At 41.8% G+C, this 17,341-nt stretch overlaps 1 protein-coding gene across 7 annotated transcripts in view; it reads right to left on the bottom strand.

Moving 5' to 3' along the window:
* The window catches only part of YLPM1 (YLP motif containing 1), a 38,754-nt gene that overhangs the window by 13,777 nt on the left and 7,636 nt on the right, over positions 1-17,341 (bottom strand). For 5 of the 7 annotated variants that reach the window (XR_005105226.1, XM_037393973.1, XM_037393975.1 and 2 more), the window contains exons 3-13: positions 17,144-17,338; positions 15,182-15,912; positions 9,005-11,386; positions 6,168-6,273; positions 3,868-4,348; positions 2,608-2,700; positions 2,086-2,260; positions 1,800-1,945; positions 1,260-1,447; positions 571-633; positions 151-270 (exon numbers count right to left, since the gene is read on the bottom strand). Coding sequence is in view for 6 of the 7 variants with exons in the window: in XM_037393973.1 (XP_037249870.1) it covers positions 151-270; positions 571-633; positions 1,260-1,447; positions 1,800-1,945; positions 2,086-2,260; positions 2,608-2,700; positions 3,868-4,348; positions 6,168-6,273; positions 9,005-11,386; positions 15,182-15,912; positions 17,144-17,338 (4,680 nt within the window). In the remaining variant the exon portion in view is untranslated. The remainder of the gene's footprint in view (positions 1-150; positions 271-570; positions 634-1,259; positions 1,448-1,799; positions 1,946-2,085; positions 2,261-2,607; positions 2,701-3,867; positions 4,349-6,167; positions 6,274-9,004; positions 11,387-15,181; positions 15,913-17,143; positions 17,339-17,341) is intronic. The other 2 variants (XM_037393974.1, XM_037393976.1) reach the window with 2 other exon arrangements.

Raw genomic sequence — 17,341 nt, 5'->3', positions numbered from 1 at the left:
GCCCATACTGCCCTTCAGTTACATTGACTTGTTTTGAAAAACAGCCCACAGATCCCTGCACTCTTACAAAGCCACAGACTGAAATCCTGATTGCCACTGTGCTTTTCCAGAATGTTTCTTTGTCAAGATAAGCAACTGAACTAAAAGTACCTTCTTTTTCACTTTTTTCCCTGTATCTGGGTCTCTCTCTTCTTTTTCCACTTCAGTGATGAAATAGTCATCAAGGCTGAGGACTCTTGGTGCAGGTCCTCCACACTCTACTTCCTTATCCTGGAAAGAAAGCAAAAAGAAAACATGAACTCTTGCTGTAAAAATTCCATCCTGCTACAGATGATCTTCAAACTTTTTTTGGCAAAGAGCAGTCCCCTGCTCTATATTCAAAACAAGAAGCAAGCAGCATCGTTCATGTTTGGTAATAGTGCAAGGGATTCACAGGCCATATGAAGACAGAACACTGAAGAACAACAGGCTGAAATTCCAGACAAACAGAAAGCTGTTTTCCTCTGCTGTTTTGCAGAGGAAGCACGTAAAGGACAAGCAGCACTACAGACTGAGCAGTTGTTTACATACCCTGATGAGTTTTGCTACATGTGTCTTTCCACTGCCAGGCAACCCTCTCATTATGATTACAATCTGAAACAAAGAGCATGTAAGAAGACATGATACTGTACTACATTTAACAGAACTCCTTTTGCAAAAAATTTCTTCTAGAAAATTATTTGCTCTGGGCTCGCAGATCACCAAGCAAAGCCAGTAGCATACCTTACTGCCAATTTTACAAGCCAGGGCGTGAGGAGTGATAGCAGTTCTACAGAATAAATTACATTAATCATCTCAGCAGCTTATACAGTGTAAGACGTTACAGAACTGGTTCAGGTATAATTAACTGACTGAAACTTGTCTAAATGTTTTATAGCATGAATCTTGTTCTTTCTTATTTTATATGGTGCGTTGCCAAATTTCTGATTCTGTGTAAAGCCAAGTCTTTCCTCCGCTACATCAGAAACCCAAATGAAGATCTCAGAAGAGTCAAAAATACATTAATGTTATCCACTAACAGGAATTTTATCATAGGAATCCCAGGAAGTTTACATCTCCTGCAGACTCCTAATAGCTGTGTAGGCATTTGCAAAGGAACCAAGAGAATTTCCAGAGCTTCCTCACATATAGGCTTGTTCCCAACATATTCCCCTTGTGAGCATTTTACCTGAATAAAGACCTCACAGAAACCGATCACTGCTTTCAGAATGCATACTCACCCTCTCTGGCCTGCTATCCCGTCCTGGTGGCTTCAAAATATCATCTACATTTTTAGATTCTGGCTTCCTCTCCACTCGTGGAGCAGGTGGTGGCTGACGGGGCATTGAAGGAGCAGAAATAGGAATCCTTTCCTCAGGGTAATTTCTACGATCACCTTCAAATTCCAGTGTTTGGACAGAAGAATTTTCTTAGTTCAGTAAAATAAAAAAATTAAGATGTTCATACCCAGCTGAGCTGATTTAAACAGACCTTCATTATTTTAGGATAAATTCACAGATTTGTCCTCAAAATAATTCAGATTTCTTATCTTGAACATATTACAATCAAAGACATTTTTTAGCAGATTATAAAACTGTTGTGCTCCTGATCACATCACCACTCAAAACTACATGACACTCCCCAAATAAATTTTCCTGAATTATATATTCAGAACAAAGAAATACTGTAAATAAATTAATTTTCTCCTGATTAATATTTACCTCTGTGAGTCCATATTTTTCATAATATTCTAGCATGGTTTCAAGACTGAGAAACTGTACCTCCAAACATGGAAGGACCATGATCATATGCTGGACGATCTGTCTTTCGTTCATATGGTGGTCTTTCAAAACCACCCCGCCTGGAGGAGGGATGGTCTTTCTTGTCACGGTAAGACTGAGTCCTTGAAGGTGTAGGAGGAAGAACCCTGCCAAAAGAGTATCTTGCATATTTCTAGAATTTCTGCTATGCATTCCAGAGAGAAATGAACATGTATCTCATAGGCAAAATGGACAGCCTGATACTTAGCACTGCCTGAATTGTATACAGTGTTCCAAAACCACATACCTATCATCTCGGGGATGCCGCTCTTTTTCAAATCTCTCTCGTTCATAGTCCACAGGACCACGGTCTCTGTGTAATTCCCGCTCTCTCTTGAAATCCCGATGATCTGTGTTGGAATTACCTTGACGCTCAAAATAAGGCTCACGATCTCTTTCTCTGTTGTAACGACCAGGGTGCTCTGAAAGGAGAAACCCAAATTACTAAAACTTACTCTGAATTTCTTATTATTTTTGAAGGAAAAGCAATAAAGAAGAGTGCAAGAAAGGTATACAGAATGGACTTAATCAGCCACTGAATCTCTTTCCCGACTGTAAGAGACAACCATAACATACCATCCTACTTAAAGCTACGTTGCTTGCATTACTCGTCTTGACAATACGAACCGTTATTTTTATGGGCCTCTGAAAAGCAATGAAGCAGTTCTAGCTTAAACAAGAGTTACTTAGTTTAAAATACACTTTTAGTGCCTTACAACTTTTCTTAAGAGCTAACTAACTTTCTGAGAGCTAGCCAAGTGCTCCCTACCTTTTTGAAATGTTTGTCTCTCTGGTAGAGGTTCTGGTCGCAGGGTCACCCTCTCCCCATATGGAATCTGTTCCACTTTACTGGTGGTTATATCTGGTTAAAAATAATAATAAAAAAATTAAGGTCTTAAGATACCCCTCTTTCATTGCCTTTCCTCTGTCATGAAAAGTAATCAATGGCATTAAAAGTGACTGGAATCATTTACCAGAAATTCTTTTAAAGGATAATGCAAAAAGAGCTATACATAAATACACAACAACACGGTTTTGAAAGTCTGAAGTGGGTTTGTGTGTTTAAGTATGTATATCACTGCCTTAAGAATGGGACTTCTGCCTTCTTACATGAGTTTAGGCAGCACGCATGGTCACAAGATTATAAACATTAAAATGCTCTGAAATTTCAATAAGTGATAGAACTACTGTAATGTCAAGAATATTAACTGAAACGCTCACTTTAGATTCCTAACAGTGACGATTTTTCTAACAGCTTTTACTAAAACATCTACTTGATGAAATTGATAGGGCTTCAATTCATGTTATGGCACCCTAGAGAGAGAAAAAACACTCTTTAAATGGCAATGCACAATTTAAGAACTTCTTTATGACATGATTTCACTCCTGTTAAAAAATGAAGAATGAAGGAAATTAATTCTATTAAAAAACTAGTGTTGAGTTTTAGCTTTGATAAGCTCAACACTAAAAATCAGAGCCCTTGACTGTTTATATGTTAAATGCTTATCTAGGGCACACACTCTTCAGAACTAGGACTTCTTCTCCCTCCCTGCCTAGAGGGTACCTCACACTCATTAAGCACTATATAAATAATGCAAACATCAGTCACATTCTGCTTTAAGTTACAAAGTCACACCCAAGAACTGTAACAATCCAAAGCACCTTCTAACATAGTTATTTCCATACTCAGCTGCAAAGGTATTAAGGGAAAGTATCAATATCAATCTAAATATAGCACATCGATGCCATCACGTCAGTTGGTGTTTATTAGAAGCAGATGTAGCTATACACCAGTCAGTTCACATGAAGTAGCTCATTATCACAGCATTGAAGAAAACATTAAACTCAAGACTGGAGGTTACAGATTCCTTAAAACTGCATGGCTTAGCATTGGATCGCAATGTACACAGCCTACAGGTCAACTGCAGAACATCTAAAGCCTGCTTTGTGTGGCATACTCCTTAGAAAGAAGCTAGGAGGACTAGCTAGCTCTCTGTCACAGATCGAACAAATACACTGTAATACCCACCTCGCCCGTGGCCATAATCCACAGTCTGCTGAATTACAGGTGCTTTAGGAACCGGTGGAATAACTGGAGGAAGGGACACTGGTACGGCTGACGGAACAGGGGTGTGAACAGCAGGTACTTTCACAGGCGAGGAGACAGGTGGAGGCATCATTGACTCCTGTTTACACAACTCGTACTCCATATTTGCTCCTTTATCCTCATTTGTGTCCCACAGTCCGTGGAAAGAATCCTCATCCCAGCGTTCCTGTTCCACAGTAGAAGGTGATGGTTTTAAAGACTGACCATGACTTGGGGTTGTAGTTGGAGTAGAAACTGGAGCATGTGGCCTTGTCATAGGTGTAGCAGGCCTTGTCAGTGGGGCACTTGGTCTTGTCACAGGGGTGGGCTGTCTGAACAACACGGGAGGCTTTATAATAACAGCAGGAGAAGGTTTAATAGCTTGGGCTTCTACTGGTGCCTCTGAAGATAGCTGAGAAGAGACCTAGATGCAGAAAGCACTTTTAATGTAGATCTGTAAACTAACCTTCTCTCATCCTCTGTAAGTCAGTAAGCACAATGGCAATCAGTAATCAAATCATAAGCATTTTCTAGTACCTCCATCAAGGTGCTACAGGTAGGAGGACAGTATTTCAAGAACGGGTGGCCTGAATTAATTCAGCATTTGTTCACTATGTGAAGGCTTAAGTACCATTTATTTTCTCCTTCAAAATAACCTTACCAATTTAAGCTCCAGTAGGCCTATCTCAGCTCAAAAGTGTCTATGGTTTTATTCCCAAAGACTCCTGCTGTCTGCAAAGATTCCTGCTGTCTGTGAGGAGGCTGAAAAAGTCTGAAAGTAGGGCAGCTTGGTGAGGCACAAAAGGACTGATAAGGCCAGCTTCTTTCTGGAAGTCACTGGAAAAATTCCCAGAGAGCAGAAAACCTGGAAATCCCTTAATGAGATCAACATCAGATCAATGTAAGAAATGGGGAGGTCTTGCCTAGTGGAAAACCAGAACAACAAAAAAACCCATCATGGACCAAACATCCCTGTGGAACCCCGCATGCTGCATCACAAGAGTTTTCAGCATCACAGCAGATGCCAAGTTACAAGCAGCCTTGTTAGTAACATGCAACAAAACTTGAAGAATGGTTGTAGATGCAAAGCTGAACTTCGTAAAAACAGTTCAAAGTCACAGCAGAAACCTGAAGGCAGGAATCCCAAGAAAGACAAGAGTTATTTGAACACCTTTAGGCAGATGGCTGAAGTAGTCTGAGATACAAAATATCAAAGCTGAGTAGAGTCACTTCCTAAAGGGATCCACATACCTGCAGTTCTTGGTAGTATATCTGTTCCATTATTTTACTCTATAGACACTATAAACAAGGTAGAGGTTGGTTACCCAGGCAAGAAACCCCAACAACTTGCAGTGCCTCACTCACTGCATAACACGTCTCTGGAGGGAAGGACAAACGAAGCTTGGTCTGGCTAAATGTCAGACCCAGAGTTCATTACGGCTAAATTTATTAGTAGCGGTAACTTTGGGGTTAATATGGGATGAAGAATAAAGACTGTGCATCGATCCAGGTGTCTCCTCCAACAAACATTTAAGAAAATTGTTTGTTCTAGGTAGGGTTTATAAACCTCAGTTAACTGGACTGCAGAAATTTAGCTGGTTTATGACTGGGTATGAATAATCAAAAAAAAAAAGAAAAAAAAAAAAAAAGAGCTGAGAAGAGTCCCCAGAACCAACCAGGAGATTGCAGCAGAGGAATAACTTGCATCACAACAGGAGACGAAGTCACGGAAGAACACAAATGTGAGCTTCCATGCACTTTTATAATATTCCAGAGGGTAATGAGAATTCCCAGTAAAGACGGCAAACAGAAAGCTAATGCCCACTCTGTGTTGAAATATTTCACTTCCGGATGGACCTGTCCTCAAATTTCTCTAACTTCAAAGAGAAGAGTGCTCTTACAGTAGGAAAACCAGAGCAAGATGTCAGAACTTAGGCAAGGAAGAGGAAGGTGTTCTCATAAGCCTTACGCCCCTGTTTTGGAAGAGCTCACCTCTTCCTGCATGTGCTACTGTCCCCAGTGGGTCATGCTCAGAAGACACGGTGGACTGGAGGAGTAGAAAAGGCTTTTGAAAATCTAAAGAAACTAAGAAGTTGCTTTGCCCCGACAGAAGACTGATGAGGTCGTAAGGGCTGCTGGGGAGGCATTCCACAGAGAAGTTTGACCATCACAGCATGGAACTGATTGGACATACACATTAGTAGTAATTACTAACATCATGTTATGAAGTAAGATGAATTTACCTGAAAGGCACCTGGCCTTGTGCTCGTGTTCTGTGATCTCGGAGAGTCCTGCGTGGAAATGTCAGGTTTAAATTCTTTCAGCTTCTGTAGCTGTTCTTTTTGCTCTCTGCACATGAATCACAAGAAAGCATTATCAGTCTGTAGTTTAAATGAAAAATTAAAGAAATCAACATTCATGGTGAAAACTACGTATTACACTAGCATCAGGGGCCAAGAAGAAAGAAGAAAAGGACACACCATGCTTTGCATGGTCAACACTGTGATTCGGAAATCCCCGTTTCATATCCACCTAACCATGGTGGTATTTAGTGTATTAGCTGCATCCTTTTTTGATCAAAAGTTTCCCCGAGAGATGCAGCTATGCTTCTGCGCTTGGCCAGAACCACTCCAATTGGACAGCAAAGAGCAAAGCTGGAATTTTGGCTTCTGCCAACACCTGTTGTAATAGGTAAACAAAAAGCCCATCGGAAATGTGTGCATAAATGCTCTCAGGGATTTGCTCTGGTTTGCACACTAACAGGATCGAGGCCAACAAAATACAACACAGATTCCAATATTTAAAACCAAATGGTGATTTAAACTTTTGTTTCCTTGTTTTATATATCAAAATGTTATTTAATATACAACCAATACATAGTATACGAAGCAGAGACCAAGACCAGGAGTGAATATGACAATCACCGGATTACAAAGTTGTATTCAGTATGATTTCCTTTCCTCCCAGTTTTTGTTAGCATTTTTTAATCTAGTTTTTTTTATTGCTAATAACTTTGTTCATATTAATTGTATGCATTAAATCAGTTCCCAAAGACCAACTAAGAACGGGATCCCTCTGTACTAGGCACAACGGAGACCATCCTGACTAGTAATGAATCTGTTCAGTGTCCAGCACAAGGGGAACTTGGCTCAGAGAAAGGGATCTCAATTGCTGCATTAGTACAGAGTAAAGTGAACAGCTGCTACCATTCATGTCTTCTTTACACCTGGCTTAGGAAAAATACACCAGATGACAAATACAGAACAGCATGCAACTCAGAGTATGCTCTTTTATACACAATAAAAGCAAAGCCAGATGAAGGCTTTACTTTTGGAGATGAAAGCAGTTAGGCACCACACTATCGGTATAATAACTCTTTGCTCCAAAAAAACCCCAAAACATAAGCAGTCTCCTTAAAGTTGTTCCTGCTGTTCAGACTGGAGTCATCTGCTTATCAGAACCTCATGAGAAGTACCAGTGTAGCTCTTTTTAAAATTACCCTCATATTCAACTAAAAAATCAGTTATCAGTATCATGTTTATATTTCTCCTTCTTACTGTCTTAGAAAGAGGTGTATGTGTCTACTTTCTTACATAAAACATTTTAGTTCCTATGTTTAAATATTTCAGCCCTAATAAGGTAGTCACTTCAGTAGTGATTCCCAAACTCTGGTCATTAGCTTAAAGTCTACTGGCTTGCAGCTAGTCACATTAAACAGCAAAACACATGCCTGGCAAGCTGAGGCAGTGGGGAAGTCAGGAAGCTGAAGATTATCTGTTGCTCCAAACTTTCGGCAAATATTGCTTTATAACACAGATTTCACCATTACTAACACCTGTTGAATTAATCCAATTGCAGTGAAAGATTAAATTATTCAGAATAAAAGTTCTCCGGTTTTAAACTGATTTTTTTTTTTTGGCATTTTGGCATGCAACTAAGGCCTTCCATATGGGGCAGATGCTTAGCAATCTTATGAGTCTGAAAACAACAGTTTAAAGGAAAGTGCAAAACACCTCTGTATCTTTCAGCATGGTTTGATGTAAATGGAATAATGATAACCAAACATTCATTTTAATTGCCCATTATTTTAGCAGATCTTGTTTGTGAAACTAAACCCCTGTCTTTACTAGGCACTAAGCCTTAGCGCTCTCTCACTAACTCATGAATAGGATGAACCGCGTGAACCCCTGTCTCTAAGATTCTTCCTCTTTTCTCTACAATCTCCTCAAAGATCCCATTCACTGGAAATAGTCAAAAGAAACGAATCTTCCAGTGTTCTTTTGTTGTTTTGTTTTTTTTTTTTAAATACACTTAATGCACCTAAACCCATGCATCACATCACAAAGATAGCATTTGGATAGATGATATGTACTCCGTTCATTCTAATATTACTAAATTTACCGAGTCGTAGGATGTTTCTGATGTTTAAGAGGATATTCCATTATTTAGTTTGAAATAAACACCTATTAAAGCCTTAGGGAGTCTAGTAGCTGCTTTCTAAAACGTGGTCTTGGTGACTTTTGCATTCACATCTTCCTGATTGTTACCCCTGCTGTTATGCTGATCCTCCGAACTGAGATCAACTGAACTTGACAAAATTATTCACTGACTATGCTGGGTTTCAAATGAGGGAGCATAGTAAAAAGAAAAAACCCTCATATGCTTTAATTAAAAAGTAAGCAGTATCAAAAAATTAAATAGGTCCTATTGTGTGAATTAAGAACCACACTAATGTAAATCTTGACAGGTAACTATTAAAAAGCAATTATCAACAAGCTCACTTGAGGACAACAGTAAGACTGGTCAGGTGATGTGGACAGGCGTCTTCCTGGAAAGTAACAAACAGGGAAACTCCATACTCATGGCGAAAGGAACAACCACCTATTTAAGAAAAAAGTCCATCCACAAAAGATGTGATGGAGGTACTCCAAATAACTTCTTCCACCTGAGTTCCTACTATCATGCTGTGGTGACAAGAAATTAAGCCATTACTGCGTAAATCAAGGAACGAATTAGGAAAGGAGCACCATTCTCCACAGAATGGGATTCCCACCTAAAGTGACAGAAGCAGGCAACTCACCTAAGCATTTTGAGTTCCTGGGCAGCCTTCAGAATTATCTCATGCTGTCTTTGGCTAAGGACCATCACTCCTCCCAAGGACTGGTCTGAGTCCAGGTTTGAATCTGCTCCCAGCATATCAGAGGAATGTGAAGGTGGAGGAAGGGATGAATCTGAATGATCATCCAAAGACCGCATTCTGTCTCCATCATCTGGGTACCACCTATCTGACAACCGTTCCCTCTCCCAGTCAGTCCTTTCAGGAAGGTAGTCTTGCTTCTCCCGCCATGTGTCGTATCTTTCTGGATATTCTCGAATCCTCAGCTCCCCCCTGTCTCGGAGGTCTCTGTCATAATGATCTCTGTTCCGATCCTCCCTCCACCTATCTTCACGGTATCTGTCCAGAGGTGGAAGAGGTGGTAATGGTGGTAGAGGGGGAATATCCAGGTCACGATTCCCCATTTCTCTGTCATCCATAGGTCTCATGTCCCAGTCTCTATCCCACTCTCGGTCTATATCTTGATCATACATATCTGAGGATCTTCCAGTCCTATCTAGATCCCTCTCTAGTTCCCTCTCTCTTGGCCTTTTCCAGTCATCCCACCAAGAATCTCGTCTGTCACGATCAGATGATAAAGGAGGTAGTGGTGGTAGGGGAGATAATGGAGGCAATGAGTGGTGGGATTGCAACCTGTCATCTCTGTCATATGTATCTACAGAATCATCCTGATAATCAGAGTTGTGATCTCTCCAGTATCGTTCTCTTTCCCAGTCATCCAATCGTTCATGCTCCAAAGAAGGGTCATCTTGACTATCTAAAGGAAATTCCTCCTGCATTCTATCATCTTCATGACCCCAAGAACCCCTGAGCGTCTCATCTCGATGGTATGGAGGCAATTTGTCAGGGTCATCTCCTAGGTGAATGGGTTTATCTATATTGCTTGTGTCCGATCTTCCCGCTTCCCTCTCACAGCTCCTGATGGGACCCCTCTCCCGGTTACCTGCCTGCCTGACCGGGCCCCTCTCCCGGCTACCTGCCCGCCTGACAGGGACCCTCTCCCGGCTACCTGCCCGCCTGACAGGGACCCTCTCCCGGCTACCCGCCCGCCGCATGGGCTCTCTCTCCCGGCTACCCGCCCGCCGCATGGGCTCTCTCTCCCGGCTACCCGCCCGCCTGACGAGGCCTCTCTCCCGGCTGCCTGCCCGTCCCCTGTCCCGGCTGCCTGTCCGTGCAGCTAGCTCTCTGTCTCGGCTACAGAACACCCTCTCATGGCTATCTGACCGTCCACCCAGTCCCCTCTCTCGGCTGCCAGACCGCCCGTCTGGCATCCTCTCCCTGCTGCCTGACCGCCTATCTGGCATCCTCTCCCTGCTGCCTGCTCTCCTGAACATCCCTCTGCCACGGATGGATGCCTGCCTAGCCTGCCCTCTGCCTCTGTACACGTATCCTCTGCCACGGCCATCATCCATCCTGCCCATCCCCCGGCCATGGCCATCGTCCATCCTGCCCATTCCCCAACCACCATCCATCCTGCCCATTCCCCGGCCACCATCCATCCTGCCCATCCCCCGGCCACGGCCCATTCCCCAGCCACGGCCCTCCCCCTGCCCTCTGCCACGGCCATCATCCAGCCTGCCCTGCCCCCTTCCCCTGCTTACTGGTCCCTTGCCTCTATCTTCATGTATAAAGGGCCCTTTCCCTCTGCCTTCTGGGCCGGGCAGACCCTGCGTGCTATCTGAAGCAATCAACTGGTCATCTGGTGAATCCAAATCCTGATTTCCTGTGACGGGGGTTACCGCACCGCCTGTTCTTGCAATACCTGATTGCAAAGCTACAGGGTTACTAGAAAGGGTTGCGGATTTCTGGCTCTGAATAGGTGAAGTAGGTGCTTTGGACTCTTCTACTTGCTGGTTAGGATCGTGTGAACTCCACGTCCACTTTTTGGGCGGGTCTGAAATAGTTTCTTTAACTTCGGGTTTGGATGGCTCCTGTTGAGTGCTTGTCAGGTCCTCATTTGGCTCAACGGAACCTGCACTCTGTGCATCTGGAGTAGACTGTGTTCTGCTTACGGACTGCTGGTTGCCAGCTACATCTGTAAAAGGTTCTTTGTTTTCTGACTGTGAGTCTGCCTGTGACTGCTGCTGCTGTCCCAAATGAGGCCTGGGCCCCATCCACCGTGGGCCGCTAGGTCGGGAACCATGTCCGTGTGATGCATTTGTTGAAGTATAAAACTGTGCTGCTGGTCCTCGTGGGATAGTCCCCCACCTACTTGAAGACTGTCCATCTGTATTCTGGCGGTCAAAACGCGACCGGTATCCTTCTGAGCGCTGGGAGTCAAAACGAGGCCCTCTCTGTCTGGAGCCTTCAAATTTGTCATATCCTCTTCCTCGAGGTCGATCAAACCTATAGATGACATAATGGCCATTTTAGTCACATGAACACATCAAATTCAAATCCTCTAAAAGACAGTTTCACCCCTCCAAAAGTAACTTCTAACTGATGAATCCTAGCGTGCCTTCAGATCAGTCCCTAATGAACCAGTGCAGGAGCACAGAGACACGGTCTCCAATTCAATATCGTCCACTGAAGACCCATTTAAGCCATTTGCAGATGATGCAACCCTAAAAGGAAATTTGGTTTAAATACCTCAGGACTGAAACCTGACTGACAAAGAAAGCCAGCAAACTCATTTGAAAAAAAGTTTCAACTTTTAACAGAAGTTTTGTTGCAGTCAACAACTCAAACTTTTGTTTTGACAGTATGCAACAAGCCTACTTAACTATGGTGATGAATGCCTTCTAAACAAATCTGTAAATATGGATCCTTTCAGAAAGCACAGACTGTGATAACTGGTCAGTTCCATGCAAGAACATATGCCTAAAACAAATATATTTTCATTACATCACTTCTATAATTTCTTTTGAGAGCACCTGCAACTGTTGTTTGAATATGAGGACACAGGTCAGGCAAACTAATGAAGAATAATTACTGTGATCATATTTAACAAGGCCAATCTAGTAAAAAAAATTCAATCTTTAAGCATATGCTCAAATACTGACTTACATAATAGACTCGAACAAATCAAAATCATTTTACACAAAATAGAGAACTCATGTCCTAAGTCAGGTTGCTTGGACGTTTGGGATTCATGGTTGTGTCTCACTGGATGGTGCCAGAAAGACTAAAGTGTGGCTGGAGCTGAACTTGGCAAGGGACACAAAGATCCTGCAAGGTCCTGCACCAGAGCTGGGGCAGCCCCTGGTATCAATACAGGCTGGGGGATGAAGGGATTGAGAAGAGCCCTGTGGAGGAGGACTTGGGGGTGCAGGTAGACAGAAAGCTCAACATGAGCTGGCAACGTGTGCTTGCAGCCCAGAAAGCCAACCGTATCCTAGGCTGCATGAAAAACAGTGTGGCCAGCAGGTCGATGGGGGTGACTACCCCTCTACTCCACTCTGGTGAGACCCCCCTGTACAGTACCGTGCCCAGCTCTGGAGTCCTCAGCACAAGACAGACATAGGCCTGTTGGAGCAGGTCCAGAGGAGGCCACAAAAACGGTTTGAGGGATGGAACACCTGTCCCATGAGGACAGGATGAGAGTTACAGTTGTTCAGCCTAGAGAGGAGGCGGCTCTGGAGAGACCTTATTGCAGCCTTCCAATACTTATGGAAGTATGGATATAAAGGGGACTTATGAGAAAGAGAGGGACAGACTTTTTAGTAAGGCCTGTTGCGCTGGAACATAAAAGAGGGTTAGTTTTAGACTAGATATAAGGAAGAAATTTTTTACCATGAGGGTGCTGAAACACTGGAACTGGTTGCCCAGAGAGGAGGCAGATGCCCCATCCCTGGAAACATTCAAGGTCAGGCTGGACGGGGCTCTGAGCAACCTGATCTCATTGAAGATGTCCCTGCTCATGGCAGAGGGGTTGGGACTAGATGACCTTTAAAGCTCTCTTCCAACTCAAACTATAATTCTATGGATATTAATTCATTACTGCCTAGTTACCAACAGCAGTTGACTTGTAGAATTTACTCTTTCAGTAAGCAATTTGGCAAATAATTTATACAACCTCAAACAGCTTTAATAGCCCTGGTAAATTAACACAGTTAACTGTCTTTTTTGGGGGTAGAGGGAGGTCAAGATGAACAGGAAGAGAAAAAAGAAGAAATTAAAAGCATAGTGGCAAGATAAATTAGATTCGAAGGATCAACTTTTACAGGGAAGCTGCAGGTAAAAGGCTGGATACTGTAAGACACACTTATCCCCAAAATTCTGAAAACTAGTTCAAGACAGTTCTTTAGAGTTTCTTGAGAAAATTGCTGAAAATAGGGGAAAGGTGTGTGTCTTTTCATATTTTTAGTCATTACCTGGGACATTTTAGCTGGGATGGCAGCAGGTAACCACAAAAAATTTAATTTATCTCAAGTTCAGTTAAAAATTTATTGGGACTCTCTTTTCTACTAACTATATTAAGAAGAGACAGTAAACAGATTTTTGGGAAAGCTTTGATAAAACACTAGAATGGTCATGCAATCACAATATAGGAATGCACAAAGATTACAGTGTTAATTAAATACTGTAAGTATGCTCAAAACCAGAGCTCCTGTGTGCACATTGTAGAGATTTTTTGATTATTCATAGCCAATCATCACACATCACTGAGCTCTAAACCAGTACACATAAAAGACATGCACTAGCAAATCATGAAAGCAGTCTGTTCAGAATAGTACATCCAACAAATCCCCAGCACCAGAAACAACACTTTTTAAAAAAAAAACAAAACGAGAGGTAGAAAATTATTCAAAGTTATAAAAAAATAATCGACATTGCTAGCAATTAATGAATTATTATTCATGAAAAATAACTTTGGAAGCAAAGAGAAGGGAAATAAATACCAAGATACGATTGTAAAGTCTAGCAGGGTATGCAAGGATAGAAACAACTGAACAGAACACCACTGTTCTTTGATTCACTAGGCATCACATCAACCCATCTTGAACTAATGACTGGACAGGACAGATGTGGTTTTGCAACCTGATACCACGACAAGTATGAAAGAAAAACATTCCAAAACCAAGGTGTTGGATTAAACCGTGTGGCAGGTATAAAACCGCTTAAGAGTCACAGAACACTGGCTTTTAGAGTAGCTTTACATTAAGACAGCAGGCCATCCACCTGATAAAAATGAAGATATAAATTAGAAAAAAATCCCGTATCTTACCAAAACTTAAAGGTACCAACTTTCAAAACAAAGACCATCATGATGTAATGCAAAAGAAAAAGTGGCAAAGAATCCCAATGCTAGGATCCTAAGGCTCAAATCTTCATTTCTTTCCTTCTCGCTTGTTTATAACTGTTTCAATGCTGAGTAATGCCACACGTGTAGAAAACCACTGATTTGTACTTATGACAAGCGCTACCTCTCTTATCAAACAGCCACTTTGAAAAATGCATTGAGTAGGACAAGTGTACAGCTCAGAACTCTCTCACACTAGAAGTTCAAGTACTGAACAGTTTTGAACCTTCATTTCTTTCTGCAATAAATGTTGGATTACAGAGTACTTTTTGTCATTTCTAAAAAATAAATAGCATCTAAATTGCCAGTAAGCAGCTACGTTAGTACATTCATACATCTGAATACTTTCCTGAATGCCTTCCAGAATGCCCACATTGAAGTGCTACCATACATAGCAACACCTTAAAAAACAACCTTTCAACATTTTTGCTTTAAATTTTCCTAAACTGTGTTCCAAGTACCACAGAGAAAATGCTGGGAATTTAGATCACTTCTCATATAGGATCACTCTTTCAAGTGCGAGTTATCTTCAAACTAAGGACAGCAAAGACATATCAAATATTCACAAGAGCTTTCCCATTTTCACATAAAGGGATATTATGTCTCTGGGAATGAAAATGGTGTGGTGTGCCCAAGCATTTTACTGGGGGGGGGGGGGGGGGGGGGGGAAGCATTCTATTCTTGATAATGCTCAGGTGAAAGGCACCTATCTATCCTTGCTTTAATAAGATAAATACAGAGCATGGTGTACATACATTAAAACCAAAACCTTCACCAAAGACAAAACACTTCAAGTGACCTCAGAAAGATTTAAGAGTAAGATATAGGTTTCATTTCTTAACATATCACTGAACGTCTTGTAGCCTGGAACATGTAGAAATCAACAAAACCATCCTTACCTAGGGCCTCTGGGGCCTTCAAAACGAGCTGATCTGGGAGGATCTGGAAGCAATCCACCCGACCTCACTGGCTTATCCTGCATGGTAGGTGCATGTGTTGAAGACACTGCAGAAGTGCCTTTCAGATCCCCACATCCTTGCTCAGATGAAATATTCTGTTTACCAAGATGAACTTGAGACTTTCCATGGTCTGAAGAGCCAAAGGATGAACCTACTTGAGAATGGTAAGACGAATAGACAGTTGAACTTGCTATTTTTGATGCATAGGTACCAGGGGTTGGAAGCAGAGCTGGCCTTGGTGTTTCAGTAGATTGACTGCTTTGAGAACTGGATCCTGAAGGGGCAGAGGAGTTGGGTAACTGAGAAGAGAGAGGTGGGGGCACCAGTGGAGGTGTAGTTGAAGGTAACGTTGGAGGCATAATAGGAATGCCACCTTGAGTGGTTTGAGAATATGGAACAAATGGAGGTGGCAGCGAAACATTTGCAGGATATTGGTTCTTCAGATTTTGGAGTGAGCTCACTTTCTCCTGCAGGTGGGACTGAGTCACCTTCATCTGTTCATCCCATGCTTTCCACTGTTTCTCATACTCTTGAAGCTGGTCTTTGTGAGGGTAGGTTTGAAGCTGATGCTGCCACTGTTGGTTCATTGATCGCTCCCAATCTTTATGAAGCTGCTGGAACTGTTTTTGCTGTGCCTCATAATGTCGCAGCTGCATGTCCACTGACATTGTCTGCAATAATAATAATACAAGAATTGCTTCAAAATGCCATCTTAGTTATTTTCAGAGCCACATATTTCAGTATCACTTGTGCTATCACAATTTCTGACTTGGGCAGAAGCTTGAGGAAGAGCTGCACTGAAACAAAAGCGAATGCCAACTGTGATGTCTAAACTCATTGTGACAATTTACACATTTTTATGACCAGAGGACTTCTATGTGTAAAAGGCTTTTTTTTTTTCCAGACAGATCAGCTGAAGAAAGCTATAATCAAAGGGCTCCAAGCTGAATTATTACTGGACAATAACAATGGCTAAAGCCCAAATCATTCTTCACACTTTCAATATATACAGTACACTGCTATTTCTCAAGGTTTCAGTTTCTGCTATTAACCTGCTTCACTGTCAGCAATTATTCTTCTCTGAGCCTTTGCCAGATCATCTTATTAGCACAATGAAGCTTCTTTCAAGGAGGTACTCCCTTTCATTATAGGTAGATACAGGTCTTAATATCCATGGCTTGATCTTGTCTGAGATTTTTAGGATTCAAGGGAATCCTAAGACTTTTTTTAAAAAACAAGCAGACAGCCCAAGCTACAAAGAAATCCTTAATGTACAAACTCCCCCACTCCAGAAAAAGCTGACTCCATTCTCTAATAAAGAAATCTTCTACTTAAAAGCTTAAAGGTTGCAACACTGATACAACTATCTGAACTTGTTATTAAGACTCTTTATTTCACTGATTATCTGAGTCAAAAATAATACGAGACAGTGATTTTTTAAATTACTTTAACTGCATTTTTTGGGCATCTGTTTACTTATCATTGTACATATTTATTTTTGTACTACACAGTGTTATAAAGAAAAGCAGCCACCAAATTACTCCATGGAATCATCTGTTTATCCGACCTTTCTTCTGAACCGTTTCACCAGCAGTAAAACATTCAAAGCTGAGTAAATTAAATATTGTGTTCAGCTTTGCTCCTGTAACACCCAGGTACGTCTGAAAAATCTTACAAGTGTAAAATTGTGTATTTCTCATCCTACTGAAGCTTCATTGCCATCTGTCAATTCTTTTTTCATTCTGAAGTTGAGTGACAGTAGGAAAAGGGGATATAGACTTCTACCCAAGCAGAAAAAGTAGCTAGACAAACGAGACAACCACGAGAAATTATTCAACTACTTGTTTTTCAGTAGATCATGAGTGTTAGGTCACGCAGGAAGTATATTCCTTAGTGTTTCACCTGTAAATGTGGAGGCTGTTGCATAATCTGTTGATACTGCTGTACTATCTGTTGCAGCTGGGCATGTTTCTGCATTATTCTCTGATACTGAAATCCAACCCGGTGATGGGGATGCTGCTGCCACTGAGCTGCTGCTGCTTGCAGTTGCTGCAATCTCAAATCTTCCTCAGGGTCATCAGGAGGTTCAATATTGAGCTA

This window comes from Falco rusticolus, chromosome 7 (genome assembly GCF_015220075.1).
Source record: "Falco rusticolus isolate bFalRus1 chromosome 7, bFalRus1.pri, whole genome shotgun sequence".
In the NCBI taxonomy this organism is placed as follows: domain Eukaryota; kingdom Metazoa; phylum Chordata; class Aves; order Falconiformes; family Falconidae; genus Falco; species Falco rusticolus.
Note: the sequence above shows the minus strand (reverse complement) of the source record. Positions and strands in the feature narration are given on the sequence as shown.